Raw genomic sequence first — 21,055 nt, 5'->3', positions numbered from 1 at the left:
CATCTTCCTACTCCGGGGTTTGTGGGCGTCTGAAGAGCCATCCACCCCAGGACAGCCATGCAACATCGCATTAAAGACCACTCGTGTCACATGCCCTTCTCCAGCAAGGGAGGAAATAAGCTCCTTTTCTTGTACCTCATTTAAATCAGACAATAGAAACCTCTCCGGAGCCCAGCACAGGCCTTGGGGGCCCTCCCCCCGCTGCGCCCGGAGCCCCTCACCTTGGCCTTCTGCAGCTGAGCGCGCGCCTGCCGCTCCGCCTCCCTGCGCACCGCCTCACGGTCTTCCTCCAGGGACACATCCGAGTCGGACGGACGGCTGGTGTAGGAGTCTGCCGAACCCTGGGGAGGAAAGGGGAATTTAAAAATGGATCCAATCTACGGCAATGCATTGGAAAAGTCTCAGACGCGGCAGCTTCCTGGATGGTGCTGGGAATTCCTGAAAAGAGGAGAAATCGATCCTTTTCGCAGAGCACGCGCTAGAAAACCGTGCTCTGGCTGGCCCAAAGGTCGGCGGGGAGGCCGGCCGTCTGTCTCGCGAGTCACCCTTCCTTCCCGGGCTTGCTGCTCAGAAGCCAGTTCCTTCTGGGAGCCGGAGCAAGTTTCTTTATTATCAGACCAGCTCAGTGGTGCAGTGCGGGCCGGGGGCCCAGCGGGCAGTACACGCGCAGAAGCGGGTGTGCACAACTCCACCGCACTAACAAGATAAAAGACAGCCTGAACTTGAGCTCTCCAGGGAGTCACGCCACATGACTCCCACGGGAAGCCGAAGTGTCCTTTTGCACCTTCGCACGCGCCTGATTCCCTCTGCAGAGACCCGGCTGCCGGCTCCCCCAGTCTACACCTAGCCTTCACTGGAGACTGAATTAAAACGGTCTTGCCTGGGAGAGCGCCTATGCGGTCAGCTGCAGCGTGGGAAGGGGGGCTCCGGAATCCGGAGGACCCCGCCCCCACCCCCATCAGCCCTCTCTCGCCCGCACCACCACTGTAGCTCCACCCGCGGCAGCCTCGGCCCGGCTCCCGGGGTCTCCGGCGGAAGCCCCCCCAAGTGCGCTGCCCCATGCGCGCGAGCTTACGCAGATGTCGGACTGCTTCAGCCGCCCTCCCCGGGCTCGTTTCAGAAGCCGGATCCAGGTGGCCTGCATGAGCCGGCCCGCGCCGGCGGCGCCCGCAGCTGCAGCCCGGGACGCCCACCCGCCGCCGGCCCGCGCGCGTCCTGGCCCGGGGAGTGCTGGGGAGCCCCGGCCCCCGCCCAGCCCATACTCCGGGCGGGCCTCCGCGCCCCGCCCCGCGTCCCGGGGCGCGCGCGCCCTGCCCCCGGGGGGCTCCGACCCCTGGAGGAGCTTTTCTCCCCAGGCCGGCAGGGGATAAAACCCCAGGACGCTTTATATTGCTTTGCAAATAAAGTGCATCCGGAGACAGGCATCAACTAAACTTGAGCATCGCGGGGCCCTGCGCGCTCCCTTCCCTGCTCTAGGACTGTAAAAGGAAATGAGGTGTAAGAGACCCTTTAAAAAAAACCCGGTGCCAAACGGAGGCAGTAACATTTGCAGGTGCAAAGTTCAAGGCTTATCTTGGAGATCTGGGCGGGCGGGGGGAGCGGCGCCTGCGTACTGGGCGAACTCCGTGCACGCGCGCGGGGGCGGGGGCCTCGCCACGCAGATGCTGGGGGCGCGCCGAGCCTCCTGCAGCCCCTGTGTCCACGGCTGCGCAGGGCCCGTGGGCTCGACAAGCGCGCGCACGCGGGGCACGGCTTCACCGTGCTGTAGGGGACACGCGCTCTCCCGGCAGCAGCACGCAGTCTGTTCATTTCACGAGGTCATTCTCCACGGCCCGCCGCACCAGGCCAGTAGCCGGCGACAGCGTCGCGCCGCGACAGGAGGGGCCGAGGGGCACGCCGCCCTGGTCTGTGCCTGTGACTCCTCGGAGGAGGGCGGGGGCCAAATTTACCCATTTCGTTCCTGATCACAGCTCTCCAGGGCGCTGCCTTCAGCCCAGCTCCGCATGACTTTGAACTGCCCCTGGGACCTGAAAGTGGGCTGGTAGGACAATCACGAAGGATTTCAAAGCTCAGCCGACTTATTAGCTCGATTGAGGATTCACAATAATTTGTGCCAACCTTTTCCTACAGGTTGGAGGAAAAGACTGGAGAGGGAAAAGCATCAAAGTTATTATTTCCTACACTAATGGAATTGCATTTAAAAAGTTTATTTCTTGGGGTGGGGAGAATGGACAGTGACTGCTAATGGTACCGGTTTCCGTTTGGGGAGATGAAAACATTCTGGAACTAGACAGTACAATGCCCTGACTGTACACTATAAAGTGATTTAAATGACAGTTTATATTATGTGTATTTTACCACAATAAAAAATACAAGTTTATTGTGAAGAAACATGAACTTCCAGATATCTTAGAGCATGAAATTCTACTTCTGCATCCCCAACTGCCTCTTATCTGTTTTTTGGTGGGGGGAGGGGCTTATTTTGTAAAGTCTCATGCAAATAAAAGAAAGATGTTCTTAACTCCCTCTCTTCACCCTTCCCTTCTTTCTCTGCCTCTGGGCTCAGCCCAAGCTCCCGGAACTAAATGCACGGAAACAGAGCCACGGAGGCCTTCGGAATGCAAGCTGTAGGTTCATGCACTTTAACTGTGGTGGTGTAAAGATCAATTAATAAACAAATTAGTTACACCGTCACGCATGTAAAGTGCAACTTCCAAGGAGACATAAGTTGTTCTACACAGAGTTTCCCCATGGGCGTCTTATGCAAGAGGTCAGGAAGCAGTCACGCCATAGCACCTTGAGGTGGTCACCCACAATGCTCCAAAGCGGTCACCCCACAACACTCCACAGGGGTCACCCCACGGCAGCCCAAGGCAGTCACTGCATAATGCTCTAAAGTAGTCACCCCATAGCACCCCAACATGGTCACCCCACAGCACCCTGAGGAGGTCACCCATGGCACCCCAATGCCAGCTTCTAGATGAATCACCCTGTCACAGGCTCAGACGGCAGCTCGTGACTGTGGTAGGTAGGTTTAGTTGTCAGCTTGGCCAGGGGACAGTGCCCCATTGTTCTGTGGTGGACGTGAATCATCAGCACGTGAAACGCATCTATGGCTGATGACATCTGTGGTGGGCTAAGGGCAGTGCCTGCCACAGTGAGTGAGGTTTAATTTAATTAGCTGGAGGCTTAAAAGAGAGAGGTCAGAAGAGAGCTCAGCAGCTCAGCACACCTCATCTCAGCACTCACAGCTCAGCCCAGATGTTTGGAGATGCAGAAAGAAATCACCCTGGGGAAAGTCACTGGAACCCAGAAGCCAGGAGAGAAGCCAGCAGATGTCACCTGTGCCTTCCTATGTAAGACAGCACCTCAGATGAGAGCTACCTGCTCTTCCTCTGAAGAACTGTAATTTTCAACTAAATAAATCCCCTTATTAAAAGCTGATCCAGCTCAGGTGTGCTGCATTCTGGCGGCTTTAGCAAACTAGAACAGTGACATACAAAGCTTCTGTCCTAATAACCCCATGAGGAGAGGACAAACACAACACATACCTGGTTTGCATGACTGTGTTCCCTTTTAAACAAAATACAATTTCTCAAAAATCCTTTGGTAATAACCAGACATAGCTTTTACATTGTATAGTCCTTTGAAGATCTGTTTCTAGGTTTAAATAATTAAGCAGTTAAAGCAAAACCTCCATACTGATGGCGGCCATTGATCTTTCTAATGCCTGCAACAATTTACTCACCTTCGTTTATGATCTGAGGTTTGACTAAGAACTGAGGTTTAGTGCAGGTTGTAGGGGAAGCCAAATCACCTGTGCTCCTTGTAGCTACAGGAGTGTATATTCCCTATTTTTCTTTATGGAACTCACGCAGCCACTGTAGGAAAACAGACGCAAGGAGTAGCGCCTTCCACCCTCCCACCTGATGACCATGTCAGAGGGCCACACCTCGTCCTCCCCTCTGTGCTGCATTTTGTGAGCCCCTCCCACTACATGCACCCCAGCTCTACCCCTTCCTCCTCGGGGTGAGCTGTGCAGTTAGAAGTGACCAACCTATGAGGCTCTGCTGTGGCACTGGATTACTGTGGCACCATATCACCATGGTACCAGATCACGATAGCACCAGATCACCATGGTACCAGATCACCATAGCACCAGATCACCATGGTACCAGATCACCATAGCACCAGATCACCATGGTACCAGATCACCATAGCACCAGATCACCATGGTACCAGATCACCATAGCACCGGATCACCATGGTACCAGATCACCATAGCACCGGACCACCATGGTACCAGATCACCATAGCACCGGATCACCATGGTACCAGATCACCATAGCATCGGATCACCATGGTACTTGACTGCCATGCTACTGGATCACTGTGGCACCAGATCACCATGGTACCTGATCACTGTGATGCTGGATCAGCGTGGTACGAGTTGCCATGGCACTGGAAGGCCACGGTGCTGGGTCCCCTGGCCCTCCGGCCGGAGCAGCAGCACAATGCACGTTACGGGATGCACCCTTGATGGCTCCGTCCCTGTCATGGCTCTCCTGCAGCTCTGTCCTCGCAGCTCCCTCACGTCTGCAGCGCCCACGTTTCCTGTCTGCGCCCGATTCTCCTTCCTGACTGGAGAGCTCCGAAGTGCAACTTCAGCATCTGCCGGGAGTCCGTCTCGGCACCTTCTCAGAGCGCTTACTCTAAATTTGTGTTCTGTGCTCACAGGAGGAGTGCTTAACTAGGTTTGCAATGCTTTCATCTGCTCTCCAATATCTGTCTTTTCCTGTTTTTATGTAAAATCTCCTTTTGCTTTGAACACTTTCCTGCACTTATGATGCTTGTCTTGATGCTGTGCCCTATCATGGTTGCAGTCACAAGTATTTCCAGGGCCAGTCTCCGTGAATGCTCTTACACTTCTGCCTTTGAAGCCAAAGGGACGAGTGCTGTGGCCTGGCAGGAGGGGCGTTTAGGACCCGCTGTGCTATCCCCCCCTCTGGGCCCCACTGGCAGCCTGAATCGCCTTCCCACGGCACCCTTGGCCAGTCTGCCCCAGACAGCGCTGCGCCCCAAGCCTGCTCATGGACAGGCCCTCTCCTGCCCACGTGGAAATGTCCTTTTCACTGCACCCGGCCTCCCTTGGGACAGACGCCCCATTTCTCCAGGGGTACCCCACATTCCCAGAGTGGCACAGCGGGGGTAAGGCGCTGCTGGCAGGCGCGTGGATGCCACTAACCCATTTCTCACCCTGTGGGTCGAAGCCGAGAGGGGTACACCACTGACCCAGGAAGAGGTGGGCTCTCGGGGAAGCTGAGCTACTGCCCCCACCCCAACCCCGTCTCACCAGCCTCTCCAGAGCTTAAGGACCGTTGCTGATAACGAGGCCCTGGGACCCTAGCAGTCCAAAGGTGATGCTGGCTGCTGAGGTGAATCCCCCACCCCCGCCATGGCTACTGAAACTTGAGTCTGCAAATGTGGGGCACCTGCTTTCCAGGTGGCAAGGGCCTCAGAGGCGAGTGTCCACCATTTGTGGCATGGCCAAGCCCGAGGGACTTGCCACAGCTCCACAAGCGCCCATGGGAGACGCTCAGGATCAAGGAAAAGTTGAGATGCCGGCTCCCACCTCACAGAGGCCCAGGAACAACAGATAAGCCTCCCACAAAACAGTGTGCGCTCAGGAGGAGACACGACAAACACAAAACCCACTCGTGTCTATTGTTTATTAACTGTTCGAAACTGTGCCAAGTGAACGCGGACAAAGGACAAACGCTCCCTTGTGTCCCCAGCACAGGAGGCCGACCTAAAACACAGGCTGTCAGAACCGGCTTCTAGGGCAGGAACAAACCAGCTGAGACAGCAAGTAGGGGTGCCGCGACGGTCCTCGGGCCAACTGAAAGGACGTAAAAGGGCCTGAGCGCTGGGAAGAGACATCCAGCAGCGGGACCGCAGGTGTGGAGGCCTGAGGATGGGGATGGGGGGTGCTTGGTGCTCCCAGGGAATGGAGAGGAGCCAGCGTGGGTGCCGCCCTGAGAACACAGGGGACCTGGAGCCAGGAGGCTGGGGGGCAGGGCGGTGCCAGGGGACTCGGGTAGGAGGCTGGTGTGGGGGTGCAGGGGGTGCATTGGTGCAGGGGGTGCGGGGCGAGTGTGGGTGTGGGGGTGCGGGGTGAGCGCGGGTGTGGGGTGAGGGAGGGAGTGTGGGGTGAGCACGGGTGCAGGGGGGGCAGGGTGAGCGGGGGTGCGGGGTGAGGGAGGGGGTGCGGGGTGAGCGCGGGTGCAGGGGCTGCGGGGGGGGGGCAAGCAGAGCAGTGTGGTGACAGAACTGAGCTTTCAGAGCTGAGACCAGTGACTCAAATGGACAGGACAGATGCCAGGACAGAGGCGCATGGGCAGAACCAGCTCTAACTTCTATGTTGTTAAAAACAAAATCGAATTAAAAAACAAAAAACAAGAAAGAAAGAAAAACGGAGTAATTTTCATCAATGGTGAAAAAGGAAAATATTAGCTTTTTTTTTTTTTCAAACTTCTCAGGAGGATTTATTTATGACTCCGCCCCCACCACAGGCGTACGCAGACTGCACAGTGGATTCCAGGACCCTTCCTCAGCCACACGGCAGCACTCCACAGAGACGCTCAGAAAGGCATCACTCTTCAGATGTGGCCAGTAAAATTCCACACGAGGGAAAACTGTGTCTGTCAAAATGCTAATGGAGTTGTCCAATTTTCATGCTTCTCGATCCAGCAGTATCTTTAAAGTCCAAAGCAGTCACTTCTGACATCTTTCTCTTTTCCCTGAAAAGGAACCCAGCTTTGGTTCTCAGAGCCTGGCCCAGCGGCCCCCAGGGCAGCCCCCTGCCCACAGCTGGGGACAGGGCGGGTCCCTTCCGAGACACCTGCCGCGGCACGGGAACGGCTCCAGCTTGCAGCACGGGAGCTGAACTCACCAAGACAAAGTCTAGCCTAGAGAGGTGGCTAATTTATACTCTAAGAGCAATCTATTAAAGCACGATTATCACCAAACTGTTCCTTAGAGAGAGGGAATGATGATGTCTGTTTACACGTTTTTAGAAGAGCCTCTGTCCAATTTTTGCAAATATTGAAAAAAATATATATCAAAAAAGAACCATTTCAAAAAAGATAAAGGTAAATGGCCAATAAAAAATTGTTCTGCATTTTGGCCAAGCTAAATAGTTCCTCTTCACACTTACGTCATGACAGTGTGTAGATTTGTGTCTGTGTGTGTGTGTGTATGAGTGCGCTCTTGCGCCGTGTGTGCATGCATATGTGTGTAGTGTGTATGTGCGGATATGTGTGAGTGTGTGCATTTGCATGTCTGTGTGTGTGTGTGTTTGGGTGGGTTCCAGGCCTTTGACAGATATTTAATGATGGTGAGGACGTAATTTCCTATGAAAGGTGTTTCCTCTTTAGACATAACAATTCAGGAATGGGTAGGAAAGAAGCAGAAAATCAGGCCTGGGGGAGGTGAACTTTCTCCAAGTTTTGCAGAGAGACAGGAATTCCGCGGGGTAAGGCTGGATGGCTCTACCTCGGGAAACCTCTGGCAGGGGGTCCGGGGCAGGTGAGGGCGCCCTGGGAACTCCAAGGTCTCCCCAGAACCTCCGCCCCCAGCCAGGCAGGCCAGACGCACTCCCTGGGGACATCTTCCCCCATCCCGTTCCTACAGGAAGCCGCTCCTCCCTCCTGTCTGAGCTCCTCCCTCCTGCCGGCGCTCCAGTTCTCCCCTCAGCGCCAGCACAAAGGACCCCGAGGGCCCAGCCCCTCGCCCAGCCCAGCTGCCCCCGCCCCGCCTGCGACCTGCTCCCGCTGCCTCCTGCAATCCGCCCCCCCCTGCCCTGCTCTCAGCTGCCAGCCGGGGCCCCTGCATCCCCATCTCACTAACCCCGCTCCCCTTTTAAAAATGGGGCTTTTACCTTCCAACCTACAGTATCATTCACTTACTTTGCAAAAAAAACACAGAAACGTACAAAAGTGGGGGAGTTCCCCAAAAAGTCATGGCCACTCTACTTAATAGTGACAAGAATGAGCGAGCAATGGGGCAAGCGTGTATCTGACCCCACGTGGCAGGAGGGGTGGCAGTGCCAGCAGGCCCCAGAAAGGGCACAGATAAAGGAGGCTCAGCCTGGACTCGGGGTTTTTTTAATTGAGGGGGTTGATTTAACTTTCTTCTGTGATGTGACCATTCTTATGAATAAGGAGTGAAGTTTTTTTCTTATGGCAACTGAAATTCTGAAAAGATTTCGTTGTTCTAAAACCTGTGGCTTGCAGCTCCCTCTGCTCCTGGATCAGCATCTGAACTGCGCCCTTGGTTTGCACGTGGTGGGGGGAGGGCAGCGCCAGGCCTCCCGGGAGACTCATTGTGTGTGTGTGTGTGTGTGTGTGTGTGTGTGTGTATACGCAAAGATGCATGTGGCAATTATAGTACTTAGAAATGAAATACCAACATTTAAAAGTAATAAATTTCTCTGTAGAAAATGTGTAAGATGGCTCTTTTAAATTGACACCTAAAACACTGGACTTTTTCATGAGAGTGCTTAAGTACCTCGGTGCTAGGTTGCGTGCTGAAGCAGCCAGATGACTCAGTAAGTTGGTAGTAAATTGTAAATATACTGATCTAAGAGTCTAACTTTCCAGAAATACATGATGACTGTTTAGAGAGATTTTATATTAAAAACAAGCTACCTGACCAGGGATTGGACTGCAAACACCAGCGGTCCAGGCTTCCGAGAGGTAAGGCCCCAGAAAACACCTACGACCTAAAATCGCTAATGCATTTCTCAAGCAACGCACCTATCCTGAGCAGCTGGGTTAAGAAGCAGAGACGAGCTGGTTCATGCAAAATCTGTGTTTAGAAAGGGGCACATCTCAGATTCTTCGGCTGGAAATGTGCCGTTGGTATATAGTACTAAAGTCAGAAAATCCAGAGTACAGTAAGAACCTTTAGCAAAACTCTGACATACACAATGGGTAAAAAGGCAATTCGTACATTTCCTGTATCACAAAGGAGAAAACAAACATTCAACACATGGAAATACATACTATGCTTCAAGTTTAAAAGTGTAATGAACTTTAACGATGATACAGTTTACATCAGGCAGGACAAAGAGATGCAATATATCCATCTACCCAATGAGATAGGAGACGTCCATCCACTCAAGGAGACATGAGCTATCTGTCCACCCACTGAGGCATGATATATCCATCTGACCATGAGATAGGAGATGTCCATCCACCTGAGGACACATAAGATATCTGTCTATCCACTGAGGCATGAGACATCAGTCTGCCCATGAGATCTGAGATGTCCATCCACCCAATGAGACATGAGTCGTCCATCCACCTGAGGACACATGAGATACCTGTTCACCCATCAGGCATGAAACTTCAGTCTGCCCATGAGATATGAGACGTCCATCCACCACCCAAAGAGACGTGAGATGTCCGTCTACTCAAGGATACACGTGACATCTGTCCAAATCCCTCTCCTTCACCAGGACACCCTGGTCGTACATCTCCTTTCCTGAGTGTCGAGTCTGGTGAAAGCTTTCTAAATGATCTTTCTGCATCTACCCTATTCCCGGGCCTTCTACCGCCATGGCCGGGTTACACACCATTCCCCTGTTCAAAAGCCTTCAGTTTCTTCCCTCTCCACCAAAAGAAAAAAAAATACAAATTTCTTACCTATAAACCATGGCCTCTGCCTGTGTCTCTGAATTCTTTTTGTCTAATGCCACCTTTTACAGTTCCTGCCTAGCCTAGCTCCTTTTGTTTTAAAACTTTTAATTTTGCTTTCTCTACCTCCATCTCTTGCCATGGTTCTATGCCACATGGTCCAGGTTATCCTCTTTGGACAGTTACTCAGATTATGAGACTCCTGTTTAATCACCGTTTCCATCTTCGCTGTCTGCCCTCCCCTCTTACCATCAGAACGTGAGCTCTACAAAGCGGAGCCGATGCCCAAGGACCCGAGTCTCCCAAGGGTCTGCCCAGCCCTTCCCCGGGCTATGGGGGGCACAGGGAGGAAGGAGCACCGCTGGAGCCCACCTAAAACACCACACCATCCCCAGGACATCTGCAGTGACAGAGACATCCTACACCTGAGCTCAACACACAGCACAACAAGCAGCCTCGAGCCAACAGGGGGTGTGAAGTACAGCCACTGCCACCACGGGTCTGAGTCTTCAAGTTTCATTAATTCACATCTAAGTAGACATGCATGCCCACTCCATCCTTCCCAGCAGTGTGCCCTTCTGCACCGCGGGGGGGGGGGTATGCTGCCTGCTGGGGGGGGCACTGGTGTGAGGAACAGGCACGTGAATGGATAGCTGGGGGGGGGTGACATGCGGACGGGGGCGCGGGCTGGGTGTGAGCTCCCCAAGGACCACTATAGGGCACCACCAACGAGTGGGACGTGGAGCTGGGGGCGGCCCTGTGCCCCCACCTCGGCATGGAGCCCTGAGGAGAAGCGGGTGGGGTTCCCAGCCGGCCTTCCCAGTCCACTCTGCACATCACCTGGCTTCCATTTGCGCTCGAGCCCCTCCGATGGCCGGCCACAGTGACGGGGACTGCAGTCTGCCCGTATGCAGGGCTCCCCCTGCAGCCACGCTGGGACATCGGCCACAGCACCTGCTCCATGGGTCCGTCGGTAAAGCACAGGCCGCCACGCCCAGCCCAGGTGATCCTGGCTGCCAGGCAGGTAGACGGGCCGAGCGGTGCCTGGGTGACAGGTCTGTGGGTGGGTGAGCAACTCCCACCAACGGGGAGCCCATAGGGGGTGACCCTACACCTGCACCACCCCACCGCCCGGAGACACAGAGGGGACACCCCAGCCCACTCGAGGAAGCACAAGCGAGACCTGGAGCCGCAGAGATGGTGCTTCCTGGGCATTGCACCCGCTGTACCTGCCAGGTGGCACCCCGAAACTTCCGCCCAGTCCCAGTGTCTCAGAGGACGAGGGCTGAGAGGACGCTCGGCCAGGGCTTCTCCTGCCACATGGAGCCTGCACCTCACAGCCCGACCTCCCTGGAGCCCTAAGACCACAGGCAGGTGCTTTCTCGTGCCGGGAGCCACAGCGGTGGCGGGCGGCCTCGTCGGGCACAGTGCAGGGCACCCGGCCCGTGGAGTGGCTGCCTCTGCCCGGCCGTGCAGCCGTGCCCCCCACATGCCAGTGCCCACTCCTGGAGGACGCCCAGCCCACAACAGGGCCACCCAGCTCCAGTCCAGCCCCACAGTAACTAATCACCTCTCTCGAGAGCCTATTTCCCAACAGGATCCATTCCCTGGACCAGGGATAGGAACGAACGAGGGATCTGGGGTACCCAGGTTCACCCAGCGCTCCACGGCATTGGCGCTGGAGCCCAGTGCCCCCCCCCCCCCCACCAACCCCTCCCACCGTGTGCCACGGTGCTGGAGGCAGTGATGACCTGCGTGTCTCATTCCCTAGAGCGGGTTCAACCCTCTCCACGGGCCCTGCGGGGATTTTCCTGAAGAATTCGGTGAAAGGCAGATTCCACGCCGTGTCCAGAGAGGCCCGTGGGGGCCGCACATGGTCGCACGGCCACGCGTCCTGCCCCCCACGCCACACCCCTTTTGCCCCCCACCCCCAGCCGCCGCAGGCACCGCGGCCCCCAGAGGGGCTGTCAGAGGGTCCTGGGCCCGGGTGGCCGCGGCCTGAGCAGCTTCGCCACCGTGTTTCTTCCAGGAAACCAGCTGCGCGCAGGCAGCGGCCCCACGGGAGGGGCTGAGCTCGCGGGGACAGCATGGGTGGCAGGCGAGAGGCGCAGAGAAAAGCCGCACGTGTTCTAAGACGCCAACTCCCCAGCCGATATTTTTTGCTTTCATATTTGTAGTGTCTTCAGTGATCTGAAAAATCCAGAATATTGGGTGCAATATTTTTCTCTAAAAATAAACTTCACAAATTCGTTTACCTAATTAATAATGTCTCACGTTACTTCAGGGAGTAATTTAAAGCAGGGCCTTCCTCCAGATAGTTCCTCAGCCCCTGCAAGAATGTACTTTGGTCCTGGTAGTTACCATATTCAAAGGTTTTTAATCAATAAAACCTTTTATTTTTCAGGCAAAAACAAAATAAAGATAGCGCTTGGTGATCCATTCACACTTTAAAATATTCTAGGAACAAAGTTGATTTTTGCAATATAAGCTTTAACCTGAATGACTGAAAACTGACCATTTAACCTTTGATGATATAACTTTTAAAAAGCATAGTTTTCGGTAGAGAAATCAGAGTAAGTCTCCAAACTTCAAAAAAAGGTGACTGAGAGAGAGCAAGTGCTCTGTCCTAAGCTGTCCTCAGCCAGCCCTGCAGCCTGGAAAAGCTGCGTTGGCCCACAAGGTCCCCACCAAATGCCTCCTCCTGGGCATCGGAAGCCCGCGCTGCAGGACAGGTGCCGGACAGGTGCAGGACAGGTGCCGGACAGGTGCCAGACAGGTGCAGGACAGGTGCCGGACAGGTGCAGGACAGGTGCCAGACAGGTGCAGGACAGGTGCTGGACAGGTGCCGGACAGGTGCAGGACAGGTGCCAGACAGGTGCCGGACAGCTGCAGGACAGCTGCAGGACAGGTGCCGGACAGGTGCAGGACAGGTGCCGGACAGGTGCAGGACCGCTGCAGGACAGGTGCTGGACAGGTGTAGGAGAGGTGCAGGACCGCTGCAGGACAGGTGCCAGACAGGTGCAGGACAGGTGCAGGACAGGTGCCGGACAGCTGCAGGACAGGTGCCAGACAGGTGCAGGACAGGTGCAGGACAGCTGCCGGACAGCTGCCGGACAAATGCAGGACCACTGCAGGACAGGTGCCAGACAGGTGCAGGACCGCTGCAGGACAGGAGCCAGACAGGTGCAGGACTGCTGCAGGACAGGTGCTGGACAGGTGCCGGACAGGTGCAGGACAGATGCAGGACCGCTGCAGGACCGCTGTCGAGGCCTGTACCCACAGCTCCGTTCCTACCCCAGCCCAGCGTGGCCTCCGCGGAGGGTGGAGACGGCAGTCAGACCAGGAGCAGGGAACACCCGCGCACCGTGTAATTATAAAAATTAGTGAACCTCGGGTTTGCCATCTCGTAGGGAACAAACGCTTCCAGCAGGAAACCCCCAATTACCCCAGTTACCACTCAGGTCGAAATAAGACGTGGGCAGCGGGAGGGGGCGGCAGCTGTGCGCGGGGGCAGGGGGCGTCGGGACGGGGGAGGGGACAGCGGGTGGGAGGGGGCGGCAGCTGTGTGCGGGGGCGGAGGACGGTGGGCAGTTCCGTGTGTGGACGGTGGGTACCAGGACGGGGGTCACGGGGACCCGAGCGTGGGGAGCCGGCTGCAGTCCCGCTTGGCCCTCCCAGACCCCAGGCCCAGCTCCCTGCTCTCCGGACGCCGGAAACCTCGCTTAGAGCCTCGCCCTAACCAGCGGCTGAAATGCAGGTTCCTAGAGCCCAAGACCGTGCCCTGCAGGCAGCTCGGAGAGGGGGTGCCGGCTCCGCAGTGCACGGTCCTCGGTGCCACCCCCATCTCCACCCCCCGGGGCAGGAGGAAAGATCTGAAGCGAGTGAGAGGGCTCGGGATGGTGCTGGCAATACACTCTCCTCAGCCCCCCCGAGAGGCAGCTCTGGGACCAGAGGTGGAATTCAGGCTCCCACGGCCCAGGACCCCCAGACCAGCCACTTCGGCTCATGGGCCAGCGTCAGCCGCAGCCTCTGCAGACAGCGAGCTTAGAACGTGCTTGGCATCTTCACATCCTCAAAGGAACCAAAGCAATGCTGTCTCACGACCACAAGCAAACCACAAGGCTCCACATTCCTGCTCCTTGGAGACGGGCCACCACACTTTGAGGTTTCAATCAAACTTTCAAAGAGAGACCGACGTGACGGCTTCAGCGTGCTGTTTAGTCTGCATGCCACAGCCGGAGAGGGGTGACGCCGCCGCAGCCTTACCAACCGGGGCCCAGCTGACCCTTCTCAGAGGGCTCGCTGTGCGCGAGCATTTCACCTGCATTATCCGGTTTATCTCACAAGGAAGCATTATTTCACCGGCAGCCCCATCTTACAGGAGGGGAACTGGGCCTCAGACAGGTTAACTGATTTGCCAAAGTCACTCAAAGCCAAAAAAGTGGCAGAGCTGGGTTTCAGGTCTCGTGCAATCCCGAAGTTCATGTGCTAAACTTGTCTGTCAAGTTCACTAACCAAGTGCTTCGAGAGGAAAGTGCGATGGCGTGTGAGGAGCTGGGGGCACCCGTCCTCTACCACCGCCTCTGTGGACGGAGCTCGTGAACGCCAGCTCTGCTCAGGGTGGGGGTGGGGTCGCCAGCCCGAGCTCACCCAGTGCCTGGCTATGCAGACGCAGGTTCAGCGGGTCTGGGAGGGTCTGCGGCTGTGTGGCGCTCACTGTGCAGGCCCAACCCCGTCCTGAGGTGCAGGGGGGCTGGCGGAACCCGCATGCGTGGCTGCAGCACGCTGGCATTTAATTAATGCTGCATGGTTGCGCCCATTACTGACAATTCCAGGGGCCTAATTGTAAGGACAATTCCAGGGGCCTCATCATAAGGACCCAGAGATGTCACCAGAGGCCCAAGGAGAACGTCTGTGTCAGCAGGGAGAACAACAACAAAAAAAAAGACCCTGGAACTGAAAGAAATGGAAGAAAATTCTTTTTAGGAAAGTGTATCTAACTGTTCTTTATGACTTCAGTAAAATTAACTAAATTCTGGCAAATTATACTATTTGTTCAGGCAAATTATACTAGAAATCCTAGAAGAGTTACCAGGGCCAGCTTTTGAAACCAGTTCTGTGGCCTTCATCTAACAGAACAATCTCAAGTTTATGTATCTGATAAATATTCTGATGTGGTTTCAGTGTTTAATTTAATTTTACTGTCTAACCCAGGAAAATGTCCAAATTTGGTCTCAACAACCAGAATGACCTAAACCAGTGACTTTGCAGTGACTAAATTGCACACGTAAAATGAACATCATATCCTTTAAGTTTCTGTTGTCATACGTAGGGTGGCACTTTTTTAATATAATGACTCATGTTGTAACTGTTTAACATGATTACATAATCTATTTTTTCTTCTTTACAGGCCATATGGTTTCTCAAGTTATGTAAAAAATTATATGAATTTTTCATGAAAAAGTTGGCTTCTGCACATAATCATACACAACAAGTATGTATTTTTAACACAAGGGGGTTAATGAATGAATGTCTGTATTCCTAAAATACTCCAAGGGGTGTGTTTTTTAAATAATTTCTGCACTAATTTATACTCCTTATTATAAAGATAGTAAAAACCTGGAACTGGTTTTCAGGAATGCTTTCTTCAAAATGTGAGCGCTGTCCCTCCAGGCGCTTTCTCCCGAGGTGTCAAAGCCCGGCACAACCCCTGAGCCACGGAGAGGAGGGTCATCAAGAGAACAACCCAACCTGTGGGCATTTCTGCATCATTTATTTAATAGATGCTTTGTCTGTGATATTCTGAAAACACTTGAACTTCCCAGGAACATTCAAATGGATCACAGCCTTCTCTTTGTAACATTTCTGTTCATTTAAGAGACAGAAACGGGCCCTATAAAAATAATGGTCAGACTAGCAGAATAAATCATCCTGACGTTTCTAATTAAAACTTTCCTCCCTCCTACTGAAGGTGGGTCTGTCCTCCATAATCTCATCCTAGTGGTTGGAATCAGCCACGTTAAACAGGAAACGGTGTGCTATCAATGTGCCATGTTTAAAGTAGAGAGCTTGGCTGCTTTTTGGGAAATGTCTTTCCTCCTGGCCATAGGACAAGAAGTGAAATCATCTCATCCTATTGTGAATACACCTACCCACCCCTGAAAAGGAAATTCTGGTTTTGGTGGACTATAGTCAGAAAGTCAAAATTCAGACTTTAACACAGGTGCACTTCTTAACGGTTAAACTGTGGCATTATGAACCTAATTCAGAGCTTAGAAATCTTTCCAAAATCAAAAGAAATTATCTCAGTTCATTAAGATATTAAGAAGTCAGAAACGTAATTACTGAATTTGAACGGAATGATAAAATGTCTCAAAGAGATATGGTTGGGTAAATACGTTTCAAAAATGTATAAATGAAATTTCAGTTTCCTTTTTCATTTCTATATGAAAATGATGACTACATTTACTATTCATTTGGCAATAAATATGGGTTAATGTGATTTTTACACAATTTTATAGACTGAGAATGAGCTGATATCCTAATTAATTATATACCCTTAATTTAAATACTTTTTTATGCTTATGGAAAGCATTTTACAGTGAAATTTCACTAACGCTTCTATTTATATAGGTTCTAAAGAAAGTTTGTTATACAAAAATTCTCAATTCAATTACAATCAATTATCCTCCACAGAATTTCACAAAAGAATGAAGCTTTTTTTTTTTATAAAAAATCTAAATTGCCTTTAGTTACACTTATAAGGACATTCTAAAAGTCCTTTCCAAAAGATGTGATAAGAGACTAATAACTATTTGAAATCCAAGTTCAAGTGCAGAAACAACCTCAAATACAACAGCAAGAAAATGACAGAATGCATGTGTCCATTTCAAACTCTGTTCCAAAGCATTTCCACATTCATGGCTGGACCCTCAGAAACACGCTGTTCATTTTATATTATGGTTAGTGATGGCAAAGAGTTGTTAGGAAAGTGAAAAAACACACTCTGAAATGACAACAATGGATGCAAAATGCTCGACGCCAATGAGCTTCAAAGGGTCCTTACCGCGTCAGAAAGCTGTTAGCAGAGAGTGTCCCGGGCACCTCGAGTGGAGAGTCCGCATGCCACGGACAGCCCTGCCTTTAACAGGGGCTCACGTGCGCTTCAGGAAATGGTGTTGGATGGACTGCGGGAAGATTCCACCACCAAGCAAAAGCAGTGTTGGATGTACTAATGGCCCATAAAAAGCAAAGCAGACCAAAGATGGACTGGTTCAGAGATGCCGCTGGAGTCTCTGTTAAGTGGGTGAATCACGTGAGCCTGGCCTGGCCTGGAGTTCACGGGCCCCACGTGGCTGGGGAAAGGCTGGAGGAGGAGGCTGGTGCCCCAGGGGGCCTGGACGTGAGTTTGTGAAAACCTAAAAGACTCAATAAATCGCTGGTCCGTGCCCCCACTAGCCGAGTTTCCTGACACATCCCCCATTCGCAGTGAGGGTGCGTCTACACGTCTCTCTCCCTTCTGCATGTGACTTTGCTTCAGATGGGTACAGTCTGCGTGGGAAGGTGCAGGGATGACACGCTAACCAGTCCCCATGTGAGGACGCACGGGGCTTTTCGCCCACTTCCGGGCAGCGCGCATACAGGTGTCACGATCTTCTGTCTTGACATGGTGAGCCGAGGAAAATATTTCCGCAAAACGTTTAACTTTTCTGCAGCCTTTCTAAAAATGATAAAACACGCTGAACAGCCTTATATGACAAGGACGGGGTCTCAGCCACGAAGCCACTGTGTGCAACTGTAAATAACTGAGCCCGGGCTGGGAGGCTAAGAGGGGCACAGGCTGGAATGCAGGCGTGTGCCTGGAGATGCAGGGTCTTGGGCCTGGGAGCGGCGTCCCAATTGGAACCCGGAGCCGAGCCCACCTTGCACTGGGGAAAGAGGGGCCCCGAATGGTGGTGTTTGGGCTGAGGGCAGGAATGGCCCTGCAAGTGGGTCTGCACCTTCTTTCCCACGAGCACCCCAAGGCCGGGCAGGCTGAACGCCACAAGCCCTGGGCAGGGGCACGGAGGGGCTCTCGGGGACTCACCCAGCTCCAGGGCCCCTGAGCAGCCCCCCAAGTAGCCTGCTCTGCCTCCTGGGGTCTCTGCTGCTGTCCCCTCCGACCTCTGACATCTACACGGGGCACTCAGACAAACAGCACGTGCCAAAAACGCCTCCACGAGTAAAGAAAGTAAAAAACTGTCCAGAGTCCAAGAGATTTTAAATCTGCCATCTTAAAGCCCTATATTAAACAGCAAGAAGAAAGCAAGCTAAAGCATTCTGAAGAAGAAACTGCTGCATGGAAAATGGGGTTCGGACGGGAAGAGGAAATTGGGGTTTGCGAAAGAAGAAGAGACGTAAAGCAAGGGAGCCCCGCTGCGGGGTTGCGGGTAGTGGGGACAGGACTGACGGCCGAGGAGGGGATGCACGGGGGAGGGGTGGAGAAGTGGGGAGGGCAGGAAGGGTGACTAAGGTGCCAATAACAGCTTCCGTAGGGATACTGCGGCATTAACGCTTTTAGAGCAGTCTCGGTTTAAAACGTTCTTCAAAGTTTTTTCTTACACCAAACCTATCTGACTGATATCATCACCATTGCTAAATTACAAAGGAAGGAGCCCAGGCTCGGAGAGACTGGGGGTCCCGGGGGATGTCCCCCAGTGTGCCGGCTTGAAGCAGTTGTGTACCCCAGAAAAGTCATGTCCTTTTTCCTGATCCAATCCTGTGTGGGGCGGCTATGTTTCTTTTAACCCTAATTCAATATTGTGGGGTAGAAACTGGATTGGATGGTTTCCATGGAGATGTGACTACCCATTCAACACGGGTCTTGATGAGTTTACTGGAGCCCTTTAAACAGGGAAACATTTTGGAGAACCTCAGATGCAGACATAGGCACAGACGTCTGGAGGTTCAGAAGCCCCAGGAGACATAGTTTCTTCAGAGCTGACAGAGCACAGACATTTGGAGACATCAGGAGAGCCAACAGAGCGAGCAGATGCCTAGATATGGATGTTTGGAGACGCAGAGCCCAGCAGACGTCTCCAAGCGCCTTCCCATGGGATGCTAACAAGCCAGAACCCAGGGCTGTGCAGGAGGAGCTAAGTGAAGGCCCACAGATGCTTAGAGAGGAAACCACTGGCAGCAGAAGCTGGAAGCAATGGAACCAGGTACAAGGCTCAGGAGATGCCAGCCATGTGCCTTCCGACATGACATATCAGCTTTTCTTGAATCAAGTTATCTTTCCCTGGGTGCCTTAGTTTGGACATTTTTATGGCCTTAGAACCATAAACTTGAAACTTAATAAATTCCCTTTTAAAAGCTGTTTTCATTTCTGGTGTATCACATCCCAGTAGCTTTAGCAAACTAATACACCATCTCCTCTGAGCACAGGAGGTGAGGGCGTGAATTCACAGCCTCCAGCCCAGGACTGGGTTTTCTCAACGACACCCTGCTGCCTGCCTAGGAGAGCCTCAACCCCTCTCCCCCAGGAACAGGAGCCGCCTGTAGGGAGGCAGGATGGGGAGAAGGGCAGATGGGGGTGGGTCAGCCACCGGCAGGCCAGACTAGGCTGGACGGCCCAGGGTGGGGACGGGTGGGGGCAGCCCCGAGGAGCGGGACTGGATCTGGTCCGAGAGGCAGCTGGAGGGAACCATGTACCCAAGCAGGACCCTGGCACCTGCATGGTCCATCTGCGTCCCTGGGCAGGAGAGGAGGGGCTTCTCCCACAGGAAAGTCCCTCCTTCCGTGCGCCCCCTCCCCTAGCCCTGGGGCCAGGGCCCTCTCGTCCTGAGACTGAGACTGTTCTAAAGACACCTCCCCACCCACCCCCGCCAAGTGACCATGAGCCAGGAAACAGGGACAACGAGACAAATAAACGAGATGACCTTAGTGTCTCTGCCCACTGCTCAGCTCGGGGACCCCTATGGGCCACGAGGAGGGTCTCAGATGGGGCCACTACGCTCCTCCCCCAGCAGGGCCCGTCCGACAGCCCCCACCCTGGCCTCCTCCACCCTCCCCGCTTGACAGCTGCCCGCACAGGTGTGTCTGGCCCCATCTGTCTGGTGGCGCCTGCGGGACTCGCTGACCCAGAACCTGGCCTGTGTGGAAGGCCGCCCACGGAGCCCTCCTGCCGGACGCCATGGGGACACAGGGAGGGGGCTGTCAGGGAAAGAGGGTGCTGAGTGAGGGGCACACCGTGCAGTGCCGAGGGCCAGGGGGAAACTGCTTCTGGGGGGACAGGGGACACTGGATTCATGTAAATGAGGATTTCCTAGGCCCAGGCCAAGGAAGGACACAAGCCCAGAAAGGCCCAGGGAGGGCGCTGTACTCCGGCCTCAAGCGGCTTCCCAAACTCCTGTCCAGAGAGGCCATGACGGAGCGTCACGCGGGCAGCCTGCGAGGGCTCGAGGGGCTCGCTTTATTCCTTCTTATCGTTCTTTTTATTTTTCTTGTCAGCTCCTGGCATTCAGAGAAAACTCTGTCGTGATACTAGCCGGATTACAAGCACCTAAACTGAAATGATAACACATTAAATGATCACAATGTCACAAAACGCGCGCGCGCGCGCACACACACACACACACACACACACACACACACACACAAACTGGACGTGATGGCCCAGTCACGGGATAAGATAAATGCTTAGAAACCATCCATGAGGAGGACGAGGCCTGGGGTATTCCAGACAAAGACGTTTAAGAAACAGCCTAAATCTGCTAAAGGAGTTGGAGCAAAACATGGACAGAGAACTAAAGGGCATCAGGAAAACAGCAGGTGAGCACAAAAGCTCTATCCATAGAGAGGTGGAAATTATGAAAGGAACCACACAGAGCTGTAGACCAGCAACAGAAATTTAAAATTGCCTACAAGATTTCAGTAGCAGGTGAGAGCTGGTAAGAGAAAGACTTGGTACACTTGAGGATAAGACAGTCAGAATCGCTCAGTGTGAGGTGCAGAAAGAAGAAACAATGAAGAAAAGTGAACAGAGCCCGAGGAACTCTGGGACAAGTGTACAACGCACGCATGTGGGAGTCCCGGAAGGAGAAGAGAGAGAGAGAGAGGGAAAGGGGCACAGAGGATATTCAGTGATGTAATGGCTGACAACTTCCAAAATTTCAGGAAAGAATTGAGCAAAGACATCCAAGAGGCTCCCACGCTACGCCATGATCCAACTCTCTAATGTCAGAAACGGGAGCAGCCGGGCAGCACCAGAGACTCGAGACAACTGTGCCCACCGAGTCCACACCGGAAACCCTCGGGTCATGAGGTCAACAGGGGACACATCTGAAGTGCTGAAAACACAGAACTGCCACCTAAGG

General features: G+C 53.5%; 1 protein-coding gene across 1 annotated transcript in view; it reads right to left on the bottom strand.

The window, feature by feature from the left end:
• Positions 1-21,055, bottom strand: part of CACNB2 (calcium voltage-gated channel auxiliary subunit beta 2) — a 260,397-nt gene that overhangs the window by 70,532 nt on the left and 168,810 nt on the right. The window contains exon 3 of the mRNA XM_077154738.1: positions 222-341. Coding sequence (XP_077010853.1) covers positions 222-341 — 120 coding nt within the window. The remainder of the gene's footprint in view (positions 1-221; positions 342-21,055) is intronic.

Source organism: Tamandua tetradactyla, chromosome 1 (assembly GCF_023851605.1).
Source record: "Tamandua tetradactyla isolate mTamTet1 chromosome 1, mTamTet1.pri, whole genome shotgun sequence".
Lineage (NCBI taxonomy): Eukaryota > Metazoa > Chordata > Mammalia > Pilosa > Myrmecophagidae > Tamandua > Tamandua tetradactyla.
The sequence above is the reverse complement of the archived record's forward strand: the minus strand, read 5'-3'. Positions and strand labels throughout refer to the sequence as shown.